The 15,918-nt window shown below is 39.3% G+C and overlaps 1 protein-coding gene across 1 annotated transcript in view; it reads left to right on the forward strand.

Moving 5' to 3' along the window:
- The first annotated feature begins 2,811 nt into the window (after positions 1 to 2,811).
- The window catches only part of LOC138003828 (uncharacterized), a 27,361-nt gene continuing 14,254 nt past the window's right edge, over positions 2,812 to 15,918 (forward strand). Inside the window, exons 1-7 of the mRNA XM_068850093.1 lie at positions 2,812 to 3,693; positions 7,717 to 8,227; positions 10,706 to 10,962; positions 11,878 to 12,039; positions 12,272 to 12,382; positions 13,654 to 13,795; positions 14,949 to 15,091. Of these exons, the coding sequence (XP_068706194.1) occupies positions 3,079 to 3,693; positions 7,717 to 8,227; positions 10,706 to 10,962; positions 11,878 to 12,039; positions 12,272 to 12,382; positions 13,654 to 13,795; positions 14,949 to 15,091 (1,941 nt within the window). The 5' untranslated portion in view covers positions 2,812 to 3,078. The remainder of the gene's footprint in view (positions 3,694 to 7,716; positions 8,228 to 10,705; positions 10,963 to 11,877; positions 12,040 to 12,271; positions 12,383 to 13,653; positions 13,796 to 14,948; positions 15,092 to 15,918) is intronic.

The raw sequence follows: 15,918 nt of genomic DNA on the forward strand, positions 1-15,918 counted from the left end.
ATGGATAAATATAGCATCTCAGGTAAGTGTTTCCAACGGGTAATTTTGTTGAAACATGCATACTGCACGGCCATCGTTTTAAAAAAAACGTATCCTTTTAAGCACATTTAAACCAACCCAACCTACCGCTTTGCAAGGACTAACTTGCGACCAGGCGTTCTTTTCTTTAGAGAGGGCGCGAAGACTGCGCTATGCTTTTCGCGCCCTCTCTAAAGAAACTAAGAACACCTTCTCGCAGGTTATGCAAGAACCTGCTTCAGTCACTCGCCAACTCTGCAGAAGTGGTTCATTACTCTATTGTTGTATACCTAGCCTTTCGCTCAACAAAACGAGCACTGTGATTGGTTGGTTCTTGGACACGTGCCCCTGATCAAATTCAAATGTATCCCGATCGGGATACAATTCCACAGTTGTTGCCCGCTCCGGATGTTTTGCTGCGATTGTTGACGGAAAAGTCTAAATATACAACAAAGCACTTAATGTCTGGTCCCTCGGGAAACTAGTTAGTTTTGTTTTCCTTCGAGTCCTGATGTTTCCCTCGACTTCGTCTCGGGAAACATCAGGACTCTCGGGAAAACAAAACTAACTGTTTCCCTCGGGACCATACATTAAGTGTATAATGTTGTATAGTCGACTAGCATTTTTCCAGCCTCTAAAAATCACATGATTGCAAATAATTAAGGGAAATAATGATTTTTTTTTCCCTGAGACCTCCAGTCTTGTAAAGTTCGAATTTCAGCATAGAATCTACACCTACATACAAAAACCTGCAAAATCTTGAAAAGACATGACGCGAGGATGGTCGGCAGCGACTTATTAGTGTAGCAGTTTCGCTTTAAAAGCATGGCTATCATTTAGGTTGAGTACACCAGGGGGAGAGTTTATTCCAGTCACAGATTGTGCGTGGCCAAGAGTTGTATTTATCAGTATTCATCACAACTGCTGTGGAGTGCCAGAAAATTTGCTCGTTTGGGATCCCCTTGTCTTCTGGCAAGGTTTGTTGGTGACATAGAGTGGTATGTTGAACGATTCCGTTTACCGTGAAGGGTTTTGTTCCTTAGGGAAAGCCTGGCAACTTTCCTACGCCGGGCTTTCCAAAGTTGGTTATTGTAGGTGGTTCAACGCCCGTGTGACACATTCCTCGTTTGTGCGATACGTTCTGTTGCCAAGCAAGCGGCACGTCTTTATGGCTTTCAAGACAGTCGACTTGGTGTTTCAGTTCTGTAAGGATCCCAGAGTTCTCTAGCATATTTAAGTGTTGGTCTAACAAGGAAGGTGTAAGCGCGGCTCTTTATTTCTTCGGTGCACTAGCGCAAATTGCGCTCAAAGAAGCCCAGAGTATTTTGTTTTGTTGTTGTTGTTGTTTTTTTTTTTTTGCTTCGTTTCAGTAACATTTATAACGTGCGCTTTCCAATTAAGCGTTTTTGTAAGAGTGACAGCAAAATATGGATGTTGAAGACTCTCTCTAGGATGTTAATTACACTATTCATCTGTTTTATAAAAACATTCAGGCTGGTTTAAATCGCAAACAAGAATAATTAATTTCATGTGTAATTTTATCGGTTAAATTAAGCGTTTGACGCCAAAATACACAATTATAATGATAAACTTAATTAAGTTATTTAGGGTGAAACAGACGCTATGAACTATAGTTTTCGACAAGCGAAAGCGAGGATCCGAGGAAAACAGTGTACGAGACAAAGTTTTCCAAGTTCTGTGGACAGCTTGTAAGCGTCATGCAGCCGCGAATAAATTAATCATTTTTTAACAAAAATAAAAAACTTCAGCCTTAGCCCCAAAATTAGACGTTCCTGTGAAAAAGGAGTGTGTCAGCAAACCACAGTGTATAGTTCCAAGGGACACTGGTATTTTAAAGTGATTCCTTAGAAATAGGATATGTCATAGATTTCCGACAAAATTTCGTACACTTTTGTAACATGCCAAGGTGATGATAAAACTGTAATAAGAAAGGGGGGTCACAGTGCCCGTTTCCATGGTACGAATATTCATCGCTGTTTCTCAGCAATGGATACTCGCTGGACCTTGAAACTCGGTAAGTGTAAAATGCAGACTGCAAACCAGGGGTAAAATGCAGACTAAGGTTATAATGTAACTTTTGAAAAAGCCCAAACCTTTTAAAAGTGCTTATCCTTAAGCCTAAATATTGTTTTATGCCTAATTAGGCCTGAGGTTAGCACTTCTAAAGTGTGACTGAGCGTGACTGATGCCGGAGAAGTGCGATTTTATCGGCGAGATGTGAGGTAAGCTAGAAATTACTTTCTAGTTTTTCCTTTTAATATTTTAAGGCCTTTATTTATGTACGAGCGACAACCCGGGAAGTTGAGAAGTCGCTTAAATCGCATCCAATCAGGCAAATAACTACACAAGAAGCGAGAAAGTCACCACGACAATAAAGTGCGGCTTTTTTATTTAGAACTTTTGTGTGTAAATATCTTTAACAGGTTGTTATCGAGATTCCCATACAAATCCTTATAATTTTTACCCTCCGAGTTTGGGGCGCCTGTGGACGTACATTTGGCTGCTGACATAGAACAATCGCAGGCTTTTTGTCAGTCCCATTCTCTCTCCTCGTAGATGACGAAGCAGGTGGTTCACCGCCCGAGGTGATGAAGTGTCTTTTGTCAACATTGTTCTCGTGATGTCGCTGGTAGTGAAAAGAATCAATTACCCATGACAAAATTGTATTGACTTCAGCCCGTTTCTTTGGAGATGGGTATCAATTTGTGTATTCACTACGGAGGATTGTAATCTTCGTCCGTGAAATGACGTCACAGCGTCCGTCATGAAGTTATGAAACATATTTCTGAGGAATAATCTGTCGAGTAACGTGTGAAAGAATTTTCCCAGATTTGTCGCAGACTCTTTGATGATGAAGAGCTGATCTATGATATGTCTATGTTTTGATTGCATACGCAACTGAAAAGCATTTGGATTGACTGTTTTCTTTTGCCATGCCAACAAAGTTTTGACTTTATACTGTACGATCACGGTTTGAAGTCAACTGGATGTTTTGGATTTTTGTAGTGTGTGGTTTCATTTTGTGATTTTTTTGTCGAGATGAGCGACACAGAAGCCGCTGTAGCAATTGAAGAGTTAGATGTCGCTCCTTCCACTTTAGAGGAAGAGAGCGGGCATGCGGGGATGGCAAGGAAGTCGAAGGCTAAGAAAAAAGGAAAATCTCCGAAAAAGCGAGGAGAGGCTGTGGAAGAAGAAGACGGCGATGGTGAAGATGGAAATCTTTCTCGTGGAAAGAAAAAGAAAGGAAAGAAAAGAGCTCGTGGGATAAGTGATGTATACAACATTCAGCCCGTAGTTGGCGAGGGTAAAAGACTCGATGACGAATCGGTTGCTGGGGAGGCCTCGTTGTTGGACGAAACTCCCAAAGACACTATTATAGAAATCAAAGACGAGAAGCAAGCTGATGAGCTCGAGGAGATTGTTGTTAAAAAAGAGCAGGCCTTACCTGGGGGCAACAGCTTGGTTGAAGAAGAAGGAAGGGAGCCCAGCAAGAGTACGGAAGAGAATGAGGACACAAAGGAGCGCGATGGGCAAGGAGAGACGAAAGAAAGGCCAGGCAGTGTACGGAGAAGGGCAACTTTGACTGATTTGAAAGCTGAAAGTATAGACAAAGGCGATGGAGAACAACCTGGCACATTAGAAGCTGCAGCCGAGGTAAGAAGTGCGTTAATTTTAACTTTTACGTACATTAATGTGCATGTAGGATAATCGTATGGACGCGAATTCATTTTGTGTAATTTGAGCTCGAGAACTTTCAAAACATCACGAGTGACTATGAATCACGGAATGCACAAGCAAGCTCCTGCGATATTTTAATTCATTAAAGTATACTCCTCAAAACTACTCCATCACTGTGTTTCCACAGCAACTGCCGCATTGCTCTCTATGATCTACTTATTTTTTGCATTCGTACAAATGCGATATTCTGTTGAGTATTGTATTAAATAATAGCTACATAACATCGAATAGAAATTCTTCAGTTTTAACCCTTTGACTCCTGATCCGTCGTCTCCCCTGCCCTCCCCTCCCCTCCCCATTGATGAGTAAAATCGTCTGGTGTCAGACAGTGTACATGTACATGTAACATCTACTAGGAGTTACTGATAAAAAAAAAAAAAAGGAAAGGAAAGGAAAGGAACTTTATTTAAGTGTCTAGTCGTTCTAGCGCTGGAGCGCTAATTGGGGACACTGTAAACTGAAATGAACAATGAAAGTAAAGTAAATCAAGTCAAATGTTGGTTTTTGAGGAGAGGGGAAACCGGAGTGCCTGGAGAAAACCTCTCGGTGCAGAATAGAGAACCAACAAACTCAACCCACATATGACGCCGAGTCCGGGAATCGAACCCGGGCCACATTGGTGGGAGGCGAGTGCTCTCACCACTGCGCCATCCCTGCACCCCAAGTGTTCCAAGTGAAGTGCTGCAAGGGGACCCAAGAAATAAACATTAAAGACAACAAGCTTTATTTGCATGACTGTACACGTACAAATAGTGTTGAAAAGTTATTTACAGTGCGACGCACCTTACCGTGGTCACCTAACAAAGTTTCTCACAAATTGTCTGCCAACCAGGGTGTGTGAATTTGATTGACGGTCATGCTTCCTTGCAAAGCTCGCACAGTTGTAAGTTGAACACCATTGCATGGGTTGTTGAGTTGATGTATTTACACATAGTTGTCAAATGTGACAGTTTGTTGGGTGGCCACAGTAAGGCGCGTTGCACTCTAAGACTAGTACAACCGAAGTTTGAGGATATGAGCATGTACTTCTTGAGATGGCTTCAATAAGTGCTGAGTACTTTGACTTGTCACACAACTGAAATACTTTGCCCTTGGCTAGACTCTGAATCATAAGTAAGCTGCTGCATTCTGTTTGCTTTAAGAAGGTAAGTTGTAGTCAAAATAACTCGCAAATTTATTGCCCTCTGAGAGGAAATGTGGTTACTAGTGAAAATAATGCTAAACCCAGAAAGATTGAAGAAAATAAAAAGGAATTGAGAAACATCAGCTTCAAGGCTGATCATTTCTGAGTTTGCTTCAACTTCTTTTTCACAACTAGTTACAGTGAGACTGGTTGTTCGTTTGCGATTTGCACTTTGTTCCAAGCAAGTTTAGGGTTCAAATTTTCTAACGTACACACAGTTGAAGTCCAATGGTATTCCTCAAACTGTCATTACATTGTGAACCTTCTCTTTACTTACTTCTTCTTTGAAGAACGTTTATGCATGGAATCCGGTAATGGCAAGCAGAGATGTTGTTGTATGGACTTTCACGGCAGAGTTTTTGCGGAAAACATAAATGATAATAACATACTGTATTTACCTGTGTTTAAGTCAATCCCATGTATAAGTTGACCCCCCATTATTGATGGCAAAAAACGCAATTTCTTAATTTCTTTGTTGAATGTTCATGGGACACTAATCTTGTATTCTTCGATTTCTGGAAATGTGGATACACAAAAAAATCAGGGCCTTAAGCGCTTAATAGTTTTGTTGTTCAGCAGCTGTTGTATATGTGGGCATTTTGTCCTTGAATTTCAAAAAAGTGCTCAGAAAATCGAACATGTAAACCTCAAACTAACCTGTTTCGTTGTTCAAGGATAAAGGGCTTTAGAGGATAAGCACAATGCAACGTCACCGAAGCAGGAGTCAATCTTTGAAAATAACTTGCAAACAGTGCGAAAATGTGCAAGGTTTAATTGGTCCTTGACTTATAATTTCTCAAATGACAAACAAAACAAAACTCATAACCAAGCAATACGAAGTTTGCAAAAGCATTTAAATCTGCCAGGTTTGTATAAAGAATAAAAAACATTCATTACCAACCAGCATTTTCACGCAACACGAGTGACGATGCTTGCAAGCAAACACGAGGTGTTGCATCAGGTTACTAAGCCGTTGAACGGTCGTGTTTTATTCGAAGAAACAGAAATGCCTTTTAGAGCTTTCTGCCTTTGGAAAACAAAAATTTCCGTGTCTATTTCATATTTGTGCTTGTGAGTATCTTCAACATTTAGAGTTGGACAAATGCTTTTTCATTTTAACTGGAATTGCTTACATTCGTTTTGAAGTCTTTTGTCACTCATTTTGAAGTCTTTTACCTCCCCTTTTGTCCACTGCGTCCGTTATGCCCAAGACAACATTATTATGTTAATTTTGAATAAATTACTTAGCTGGAACTTGGCTCAAAATCTTTGACCCGTGTATGAGTCGAGGGCAGTTTTTGGAGCTTCTTTTGAGGCCATAAAAGGTCGACTTATACACGGGTAAATACGGTAATAACATTAATTTTATTTATACTGTGCAAATTCAACTATGCAGTTTTCAAATGCACTTAATGCTAAGAAATGATATTGTTGAATTGATATTTCAAGCCCCTTACAGTCCCAAATTTAATTCTTTTGAGTTTTGTTTTAGGTCGATGAAGGCATATTTGAGACAACACGAACAGTTTTCACAGAACTTGCAATAATGCAAAGTTTGCAAACAATCACGCCGGCGATACAGTGTGGATTTGTGATTCCAAAATAAAATTTTTGCACACCCTCGTGAATCCTACCCAACATAGAGTTACAACTGTATGCCGTAAATTTATATTGAAAAAATAGAGATCAAGGTTGTTTTGAATGGGTCCAAATACCCGATTCTGCATGGGAACGTAAACGGCCAACCCTAAAACCCGGAATCCGGAATCCGGTATCACAGTACAATACAGAGAGTAAAAACTATCCTAAACATTCATGAAAGCTAACCTTAGGCCTAATTAGGACTAAAAACATTTGTTTAGGCCTAATTAGGCCTAAGGTTAGCTTTTATGAATGTCTAGGATAGTTTTACTCTCTGTATTGTACTGTGATTCCGGATTCCGGGTTTTAGGGTTGCCCAACGTAAGCAGCTGGCAGCAAGTTGAAATTTGAACTTACAACTTCCTCGAATCAAACTGCCAATCCAAACACCAACATTGCATCACAAAATTGCAAAGTGGCGCGCAAATGAACAACCAGTCTTACTGTAAAGCACAAATTGCTGTGGTTAAATAATGAAGTCTCACCCCAAGGAGCCTTCAGTTAATTAAACTGACTGTATATTTCTCGCTTTCACTGTTAAGAAGTACTCGCGTGTACTGAAGTTATCCTTTTTTCCAATAATGCTTTTGGCAGAATATAACTTTACTGGTAATTTGAAAATTGAAAGTCTTGTGTGACTCTTCATTACTGTTATCTTAATGCTATCTAATAGGGGCTCAATGAACCCTAAAATGTACCAGATGCTACCATTTACATGTAATGAAGCCAATATTTTCAAAAATTTCCGGGGGAGCATGCCCCCAGACTCCCCTAGCATGCAAGGGCCTCTGGCCCTTGCAGGCAGCTGCTGCCTATTACTATAGCCAGCTTGCCTACTACTCAATAACATTTTGACTGGGCTGTGATGTTAGACAAAGTAAAATCTATTAATAATTGGGTTAATGATGCAAGTAGTGATTTCGTACAATCTTTGAGAAGGGAAATGTTATGTATCAGTTGAATCTATTTATAAGCAGATACACAGGAGGAAACCAACACTTTCTGAAACAAAATCTCAAGGCAGAGCTGTTCAAGTTGGAGTTCTTTTATGGTACTGTACGTCTAATGTTAGAATTTCGGGCAGGGTAATTAAATTTTATTGTTGTTATTTTCAGGAGCTTCGATCTGTAGAAGAAGAAAACAATGGAGAGACAAAGATTGATGTAGAATTTTCTGAGGATGACAAAATGGCAGACATAAAAGAAGCCATAATCGAGAAGTCAAGCGAAGAAACAGCTGCTGAAATACAGGATGAAACTAACACTGACGAGAAGAAAGCTACTGAAAAAGTTGATGGTGAAGTAGAAGATGAGAGTGCAGATAATATTGCAATAGAAGTGACTGAGACTGTGGAGGAAGTTGCTATACCTGTTGAAGATGAAGTTAAAACTGAGGGTGGAGAGAGTGAGGTCAAGCCTGAGAGCACTGAGGGAGGGGATAGTGAACCAATTGCTGTAGAGACGACTGTTACAAACGAAACAGAGACTGAGATGAATTATTTTAAATATGAAGAGCTTGATGATGAGCTTCCATGGGCAATGTACCGATCACTGGATACTCCACCACAGAGGCCTCCTGTAGAGGAAGATGAGGACTGGCCAGCATCTGATAATGAGGAGGATTATGGTAAATCGTTACATTACAGTAATTAGTTATTTTCAATGAGTTTCTCAGAAATGGCAGTACATTCTGTTTTCATTGTCAGTTTCATTGATTGTAGGATTAAGAACTGCATGGATGCTTCTTTTGCCTTGTTGTATTTTCTTAAAGTGGTACTATGATCAAAAAATCATTTCCTTTTTTTCTTCAGATTCTGAAAGCGTGTTTGCTTAACACCTAACTGTCAAAATTTTGAGCTTTGAGTTTTATCCAAAGGCTGTTTATTTTGAGTGTAAGTTTTGGATTTCACGGTCCGCCATTACTCACGTTCAAAACTGGCCAATTGGACCTCAGAGGGTTGGATCTAGAGAAAATGACGTCATTTACTCACTAGCTTAAAATTTCAGCGTGTAAACGCAATTTATTACATATGCAAAACACGGGTTTAAAAGTCTGAAAGCCCGAAACTCCCGTGCTGCATATTAATTCGGCCGCGTACACACGCATTGCATTCTTAAACTAGTGAGTCTTTGACGTCATTTTCTCCTCGACCCAGCTCTCTCAAGATTTTAAAGTTAGTAATGGCGGACCAATAAATAAGAAAATTCCAGTTAAAATAAACAGGTGTCTCTTTAAAAGCAGAACTTAAAACTTGGGTCAGTTAGTGTTTAGTTAACATAGTTTTGAAATTCAAAGAAAAAAAAGAATTGTTTTTTTGGTCGTAGTACCACTTAAAGTAATTGAGGTAAGCTGGATTGGTGTTAGCTAATCAGGCGATGTTGGAACAATCAAAATGCAAATCAAAACATAGGCAAGTGTGCTTTGATGTGTTTTAAATGAATGCCTTTGGTTGACTTTCACGTTCCCATTCTGGAGTTCAAATTTTCATTGATCATTTCAATAATTATTGTCTACTACCAGCCACTATTTTAAACCAGATCATAGCTTCACATCATCTATCACCATTCGTAGATTTTGGTCCACTTGTTATTAATTTTATTATTTTCAAAATGTATCTCCTATCATGTGCTCCATTTAAATATCATAATGATGCGTGACACTCTAGAGAATATTACAATAATTGATTGAAATTTCAGGTTCAGATACATACATGTGTACCTCTTACTATCCGAGTTCAAGGTGTGTACTGTAAAATTACAGACCCAGTTTTTTCCCGTTGGTTTATGGCCCAGCAGCGAAATGCATGGTCCATAAAATCTACAGGAAAAAACAAAGATCTATAATTTTACAGTACGGGCCGAGAAAACAAGTTTAGTAAGATATTTAAAATTACATCTCTGAGGTAATCAGGCATGCAGGAAAGGAAACTTGTTGAAGTCAAACGGAAGGTTCAACTGCCACAAAGAATGCCATATCAAAATGTGAAAAACTAGTCAATCTTCTTGGCTTTTTGAAATAGTCATTAGCATGATTCAAGCAGTTTTACAAGTTTAATACAAGTGACAAAAAAAAACTTGCTAGAAAATGTTTTATCAAAATTTCAAATTTCTAAGGCCATACGGCTGGCCATAATTTATTGCAGCACATGGCCCGCTAGAGTGACCAATCATATGGCACGTACTATCTGAGAGACATAATGATACATGTATCAATTAACATGTATGAATTGCACAACAAAAAGTGCCAGACTGAGGCAATTGTTGGCCAGCCACTTGAGGAAGAGATCAGTCAACCACTTTCAATTGGCAAGTGTGGTGAATCAAGGGTTTTTATGCAGCGTTGGCATAAATTTAAGGGCCTTATAATTAATCGTGGGAGGTGCGGTGCGCTCGACTCCGGATCATGTGGTCGTGTTTGGGCGCTGGGTGGGGACGTTGCATTGTGGTCTTGGTCAAGACACTTTACTCTCTTGGTGCCTCTCTCCACCCAGCTGTATAAATGGGTGCCGGCGAATCTAATGCTGGGGGTAACCCTGCGATGGACTAGCATCCCATCCAGGCGGGAGTAGAAATACTCCTAATCGCTTCATGCTACAGAAACCAGGATAAGCTCCGGCCCAACGAGCCACAGGGATCGTAAGCAGACTTAACATGTACCTTAGAATTAACTGACCTCTAACAACAAAAGCATTTGATTAGGCTAAGTTGGCAATCTTCACATTTTCTTATGAGGGGTTAGTGTACTCGCCTAGTAACGACTTTTGTTTGGGTGTGTGGATCCTAAAGTAACATGCGATTCAATAGAAAAATTAATAGCAACCCTGGAGAAGGGGGCTTAAAGGTTTGTGCAGAATTGCACAAAATGAAGTGCATGTGGATTTTGATAAGCATTGTGAAGACCATGGATCTGTCAGCGAGCCAACCCATTGATGAAGGAACAATGATGAGTGGAAGCCTGAGAACCTTTAGTTAAGGTTCATTTCAGGATTTAAGCAGAGTTGTGTGGATTTCTAGACTTACAATGTAGAAGGTGGCCTAATTAAGATGATTTCAAGAACCCTTAGTGGGTGCAATTAATCTTGTGTTTTGTTTTTTTTCACTCCAGCACCTCCTATAAACAATGATCTCCCAGATCTGGATGTGCTGATGGGAACCCTGGATGGGGGTGAGTCAGAATTGGAAACAACAGCATCACCGCCACCGCTTTTACTTCCTGAGGAGAAATATGCCAAGCAGCGACGGATAGAAGAACTCAAGCAAGGAGTAGCAAATGACCCCATTGATTATTATGATGAGGAGTTTGAGAAAAGAATGGAAGATGAGATACTGATGGTTGGGAATATTTCACTTGAAATGGTTCAGGTATTGCTATTGTTGTTGTTGTTGTTGTTGTTAATGTTTATTGTTAACCCATTTCTTCCTAAAGCGCCCCCATTGACGGATAAAACTGTCTGGCATGAGACAGTAAAATCTTTAAGTCTCACTCTCAGAAATGAAAAGGGTTAAAGGGGACATGAATGTCTTAATAACTATTTAAGTCACTGACTCCCAGGAGGGAGACTTGATAGATCTTACTGTCTAGCACCACATTATTTTACTCGTCAGTGGGGATTGGTGTAATAGTTTGAGTTAAGACTGGTCCTTTTCTATTGTAGAATCAATTTTGAACAGGAAAAAAATGGTTAACTCATTGTCTGGCCGGTTTAGGCCGGTTTGGACGTCAAAGGGTTAATGGGGACATCATAGTCCTGCAAAGTTCGCAAGTTATGAAATAATGTGATGCAAGGTTTCAACTATTCTATACTCATCACTTCTACTGTAGCCTGGTCTGGATGCCTTGAAGTTTTTCAGCCACATTTCAGGTAGCCGGATTCCCTGATGTTGTGTTTTAAAGAATGAAAATTTACAAATTTGATTTGACATTGTTCTCAAAATATGTAGACTGTAGGCTAACAGAGTTGTTTTGTACCAAAGAGCATTCAGACCTTTGAGAAACAGGCCACCTGTTAGGTCTGGTGTGGCGAGACATTAATTGGGCTAATGACCTACGTAGAAAATAGCTCTTTGTGATATGTCACTAACAGCAGTTACTGTGATCATGTTCATCATCATCATCATCATTATCATTAATAATAACAATTTATATTATTATTATTATTATTATTATTATTATTATTATTATTATTATCATCATCATTGTCATTATTGCTATCATTTAAGTACTTTTTACTTATTTACACAATGCTGTTGTTGTTGTTTGTGTGTTACTACACGTAGGAAGAAGAGCGCCGTCTGCGAGATGAGCATATAGCATATCAGCAACAGGAGGCCAAAGTTCAGCGGGAAAGGCAGGAAGATTTACTGATGAGAGAAGCAAAAGCAAGGAAAGAAGTGATGAGAGTGATGCGAGAAAAACGTAAACGCCTACAACAAAGAGAGGTGAGTTGTATGTTGTTTCTAAACAAATAGTTTGTACATATGTCACAAGCAGTTTTCTATTAATTGTTTGACTGTCATGTAATTTTGATCTAAATTCATTATAGTTTACAACTTGTGTGATTTTATGACCAGGTGTCAGTCTACTTCAAAGAATTAGAATATTGATAGCAACAATCATTATTTTGCCAAGTTTTTAGACAGTGGTAATGTCTTTGTCTTTGGTGTTGTGTAGGACGTCATGATGCAACAAGATCGACTGATTCAAAATCGAATACACCGTGCATTCCGCAGAGCAGAAGAGCAGCTACTGAAATCATTGACAGCAAGAAAGGGTGAAGTCAAGGCAAGTTAATAATTTTTTGGTATTAATTTTATTCCCCTGCTGTGTTAGATTGTGAAATGGTGCAGTTTTACAACACTTAAGAAGGGGAGAAGATAGCTATGCTATACCCAGCCTCAAAACTGAAATCGTTTACACTAGTCTTACAGTAGATACAAATTAAAAGGTCTGCGTCATGGTATTTCAAGTGATTTCAAGGTGATCAGTGGTTTTTAACTTGAAAATATTATAGTAATAGGGAGTTTGTCTTCACTACTAAGAACTTTCTCCAGTGACACAAATATAATGCATTTAAACTCAGTGGCACCTTGATTGTTAGTATCTTTTGGTTGGAGAAATGACACCAATGACAACAACTACTGTTACAGTATTTCTTCACCTATAAGCGGATACCCTAAAAGTTAGTGACCTTCCAACAGACTGGTGTTGTTGAAAAAAAAAAGGAAAACCATCAGCTATAAGCCGGGAGCAAAATTCTTGATTGTAACCGGCCATTTGAGTGAGCGAACCTTCGCAGAAAACATTGTGAAGTGGCTCACTGAACACAAAAGATAATGAATAAAATAATCACAAAAGAAAAAATGGCGAATCAGTGAAGATCTAAATTTCAATTGATCCGACAAAGTGGAGCTTCACCGATAGTGAGCACAAAACGGATGGCGAGTAAACATAGGTTGAAAGCCCTTGCACATATACATCAAACAGCTCCTTTAGGAGCCACCAATTTTATAAAAGTGCATATAACCAATTATTACTGTCTTGTTTTATTACTTCTGCATCATCGAGCTACGAGCAGGAGGGCAAAGTTTTCAGCAATTGTATTTGTTTTGAATCCCAAACCCTCGGCTATAAGCCGAACCCCGTTTCTTGTGAAAAAATCAACCAAACTTTTGTCTCAAGTACTGAAAAAATCGCTCGGCTTATAGGTGAAGAAATACGTTAGTTCAGTGTGCCTGAATATGTTTCTTGTTCCTATGTTTGCGGCACCAGTAAAGCCATAAGAACATTTTCACATGATAGGGAAATTAATGCTGAGAATTGTTTTGTGTACCTTTAACTAGTGACATTACACAATATAATTATGTAACTTCCCATATAAGGCAATGAGAATAAAACGTGATTCACTCTGATCTTCAGTTTAATTATTGAGAAATTATATGTGATTAATCTAACCCCTGCTATGAGATTTATCCATACTAGTGTGATGATTATGTGAGGGTCTGGCCTGTGGCAATAATAACCTGCAAGTCCCCATTCTTATATTGTTTTCTTAGGCCATGTATGGAGATTTGATATTAGCAGATGGACAGTACGGTGGCAGTAAGGGACGCCGATGGAAGGTGGACTGGAACAGGACTCCACAGCCAATCCAGATAAAGCTCAACTGCCTTAGAGGTGTCAAAGACAAGTTACCAGGTGAGAGAAGTGTAATGTATTTTTCAAATAGCCAAAGGACATGGCAGAAAACAATAGACTACAATCTTGGACAGAATAAAATGGAACAGAAATGCCCGCTCCCCCCCCCCCCCCCCCCCCCCCCCAAATCAAGGATGAATGTGCGTGAAGGCCAAGACACGCCATTTTCCCATCACTGGTTTTGGGGGGAGGGGTGGTCTCAATGTTCCATTTAATTTGTCCAAGATTGCAATCTTGGACAGAATAAAATGAAACAGAAATGCCCCCTCTCCCCCAAATCAAGGATGAAGGTGCGTGAAGGCCAAAACGCGCCATTTTCCATCACTGATTTTGGGGGGAGCGGCAGTCTCAATGTTCCATTTAATTTGTCCAAGATTGTAGCTCCTAACTTACTAATGACACACATACAGTGTATAAGTATAAGTATATGTGCGTAAGTCAATAATGATGCATTATGTGTATGGACTTACATGTGTAATATGAGGATTTTACTTGTACATGTATATTTTGGTTTGCTTATCTTTGAGCTGCACTCTACTATACATGGACAGCTGTACTTGGTGAAAAGATGAATGAACAACAATAATTTTTAAATGACCATTACCAACATGGAAACATTGGTGACTGCTTTCATGACTATCTACAAATAATACTACCTTTTTATCTTGTCCATTTATGTCATCGGGGCTGTCTGAGTGAGTGAGTGTAAGATTTGTAGGCCTGCAGCACGTGCATGATTTACGAAACTAATGTACTGTTTTCTTGAATTACAACCTTATTGATGTTTCATTTTATTTTCGTAAACTGTAACCACCAGCGTATTAAAATTTTTAGCCTGCTTATCTGCTCAAAATACAATAAGCAAGAGTGCCCAGGCGGGCAACCGGGTAATTTTTCTCACTCAACTGAAGCCAAATGCTACCGTAGTTACCTCAGGCGACCGGGTGCTGTTAGAGCACAGCCTTGCATTGGTGGGAGGTGGCTGATAATTCACCACTGCACAATGCAATAGCCCTGCTCCCATTCTTAGCAAGATCTTAGTAAAGAGCCACGCTTTAGATACTACCCTTCTAAAAATTAACATCTGCATGACAAGGGATCTTAATATGTGAGTTTCAAAGGTTGTTAATGTACTTCTAATTCCTCTTTGCAGCTGGTCGCTATGTTCTGATGGTATCTCTGTATGATCGGTTGGGTGGTCATGTTCTCAAATGGTCAAACCTAAAGGGACAGCAGTGGGGTGGAGCCACATTACCTCTGCAGCATGATGGGGAATTTTTTAACATTGAAATCAAGGTATATAAAGTTTTTCAGGGAGCCTGCTTTCCTTCTCAACTCTTCTTTCTTGACTATTTTCATCACTGTATGAAACCTTCAAAGATCGATCTTCATATTAGTTTGTTTGAGTATGTGAGCATATTTCCATGTCTTAGTGGGTTTTTGTATGATGGTATAAAATATCTTTCAAACTATTCTCTTGTTTATTCTTAGCTGTTTAAAAATGAAGCTGGTTTCCCCCTTGTCTTTTTCTGTTCACAAGAACTCCCAATGTGGCTAGTTAAAATTGCAGAAATTCACTTCAAGATCATGTAGTCATTTTTTAGCAGAGGAAAATGCATACAAAAGGAGATTATTTTATTTTTGTTCTAGACCTCTTCATAATATTTAAAAACTTGAATGTGACTTTGAAAGAAATACCGTAGTTATTCGGTTATAAGGCGCACGGTTTTTTCAAGAAAAATCTGTCTTTGGGTGGCGAGTTAGTGCTAAAATTGGGGTGCGTCTTATAGCCAAGTATTTTCGCGCAACAAAATCTTAAGATCACAATTTGAGAAGAACTTGCAGTTTAAACAACTCAAGAAAAGGACACTAGTTGTCAATTTAAAGAAAGAATTGCGCTTTTAGAGACCTTTAGAACACTAAACAACGTCAAGAGAAAAGTAAACAAACGGAAATTTGCGTACATGCTTAATAGCACGTGCTCAGTAACGTGATACCCATGAAAACAACACAATCGGTTGAACCTTGTTTCGAATTCCGAGAATCGTGTTTGTCGCTCGCATGAAAAGTTTCTTCTCTGAAAAAACAGTGTGGAGATAAAACATACCTCCTTCGTTCATCCA

This window comes from Montipora foliosa, chromosome 5, assembly GCF_036669935.1.
Source record: "Montipora foliosa isolate CH-2021 chromosome 5, ASM3666993v2, whole genome shotgun sequence".
NCBI lineage: Eukaryota > Metazoa > Cnidaria > Anthozoa > Scleractinia > Acroporidae > Montipora > Montipora foliosa.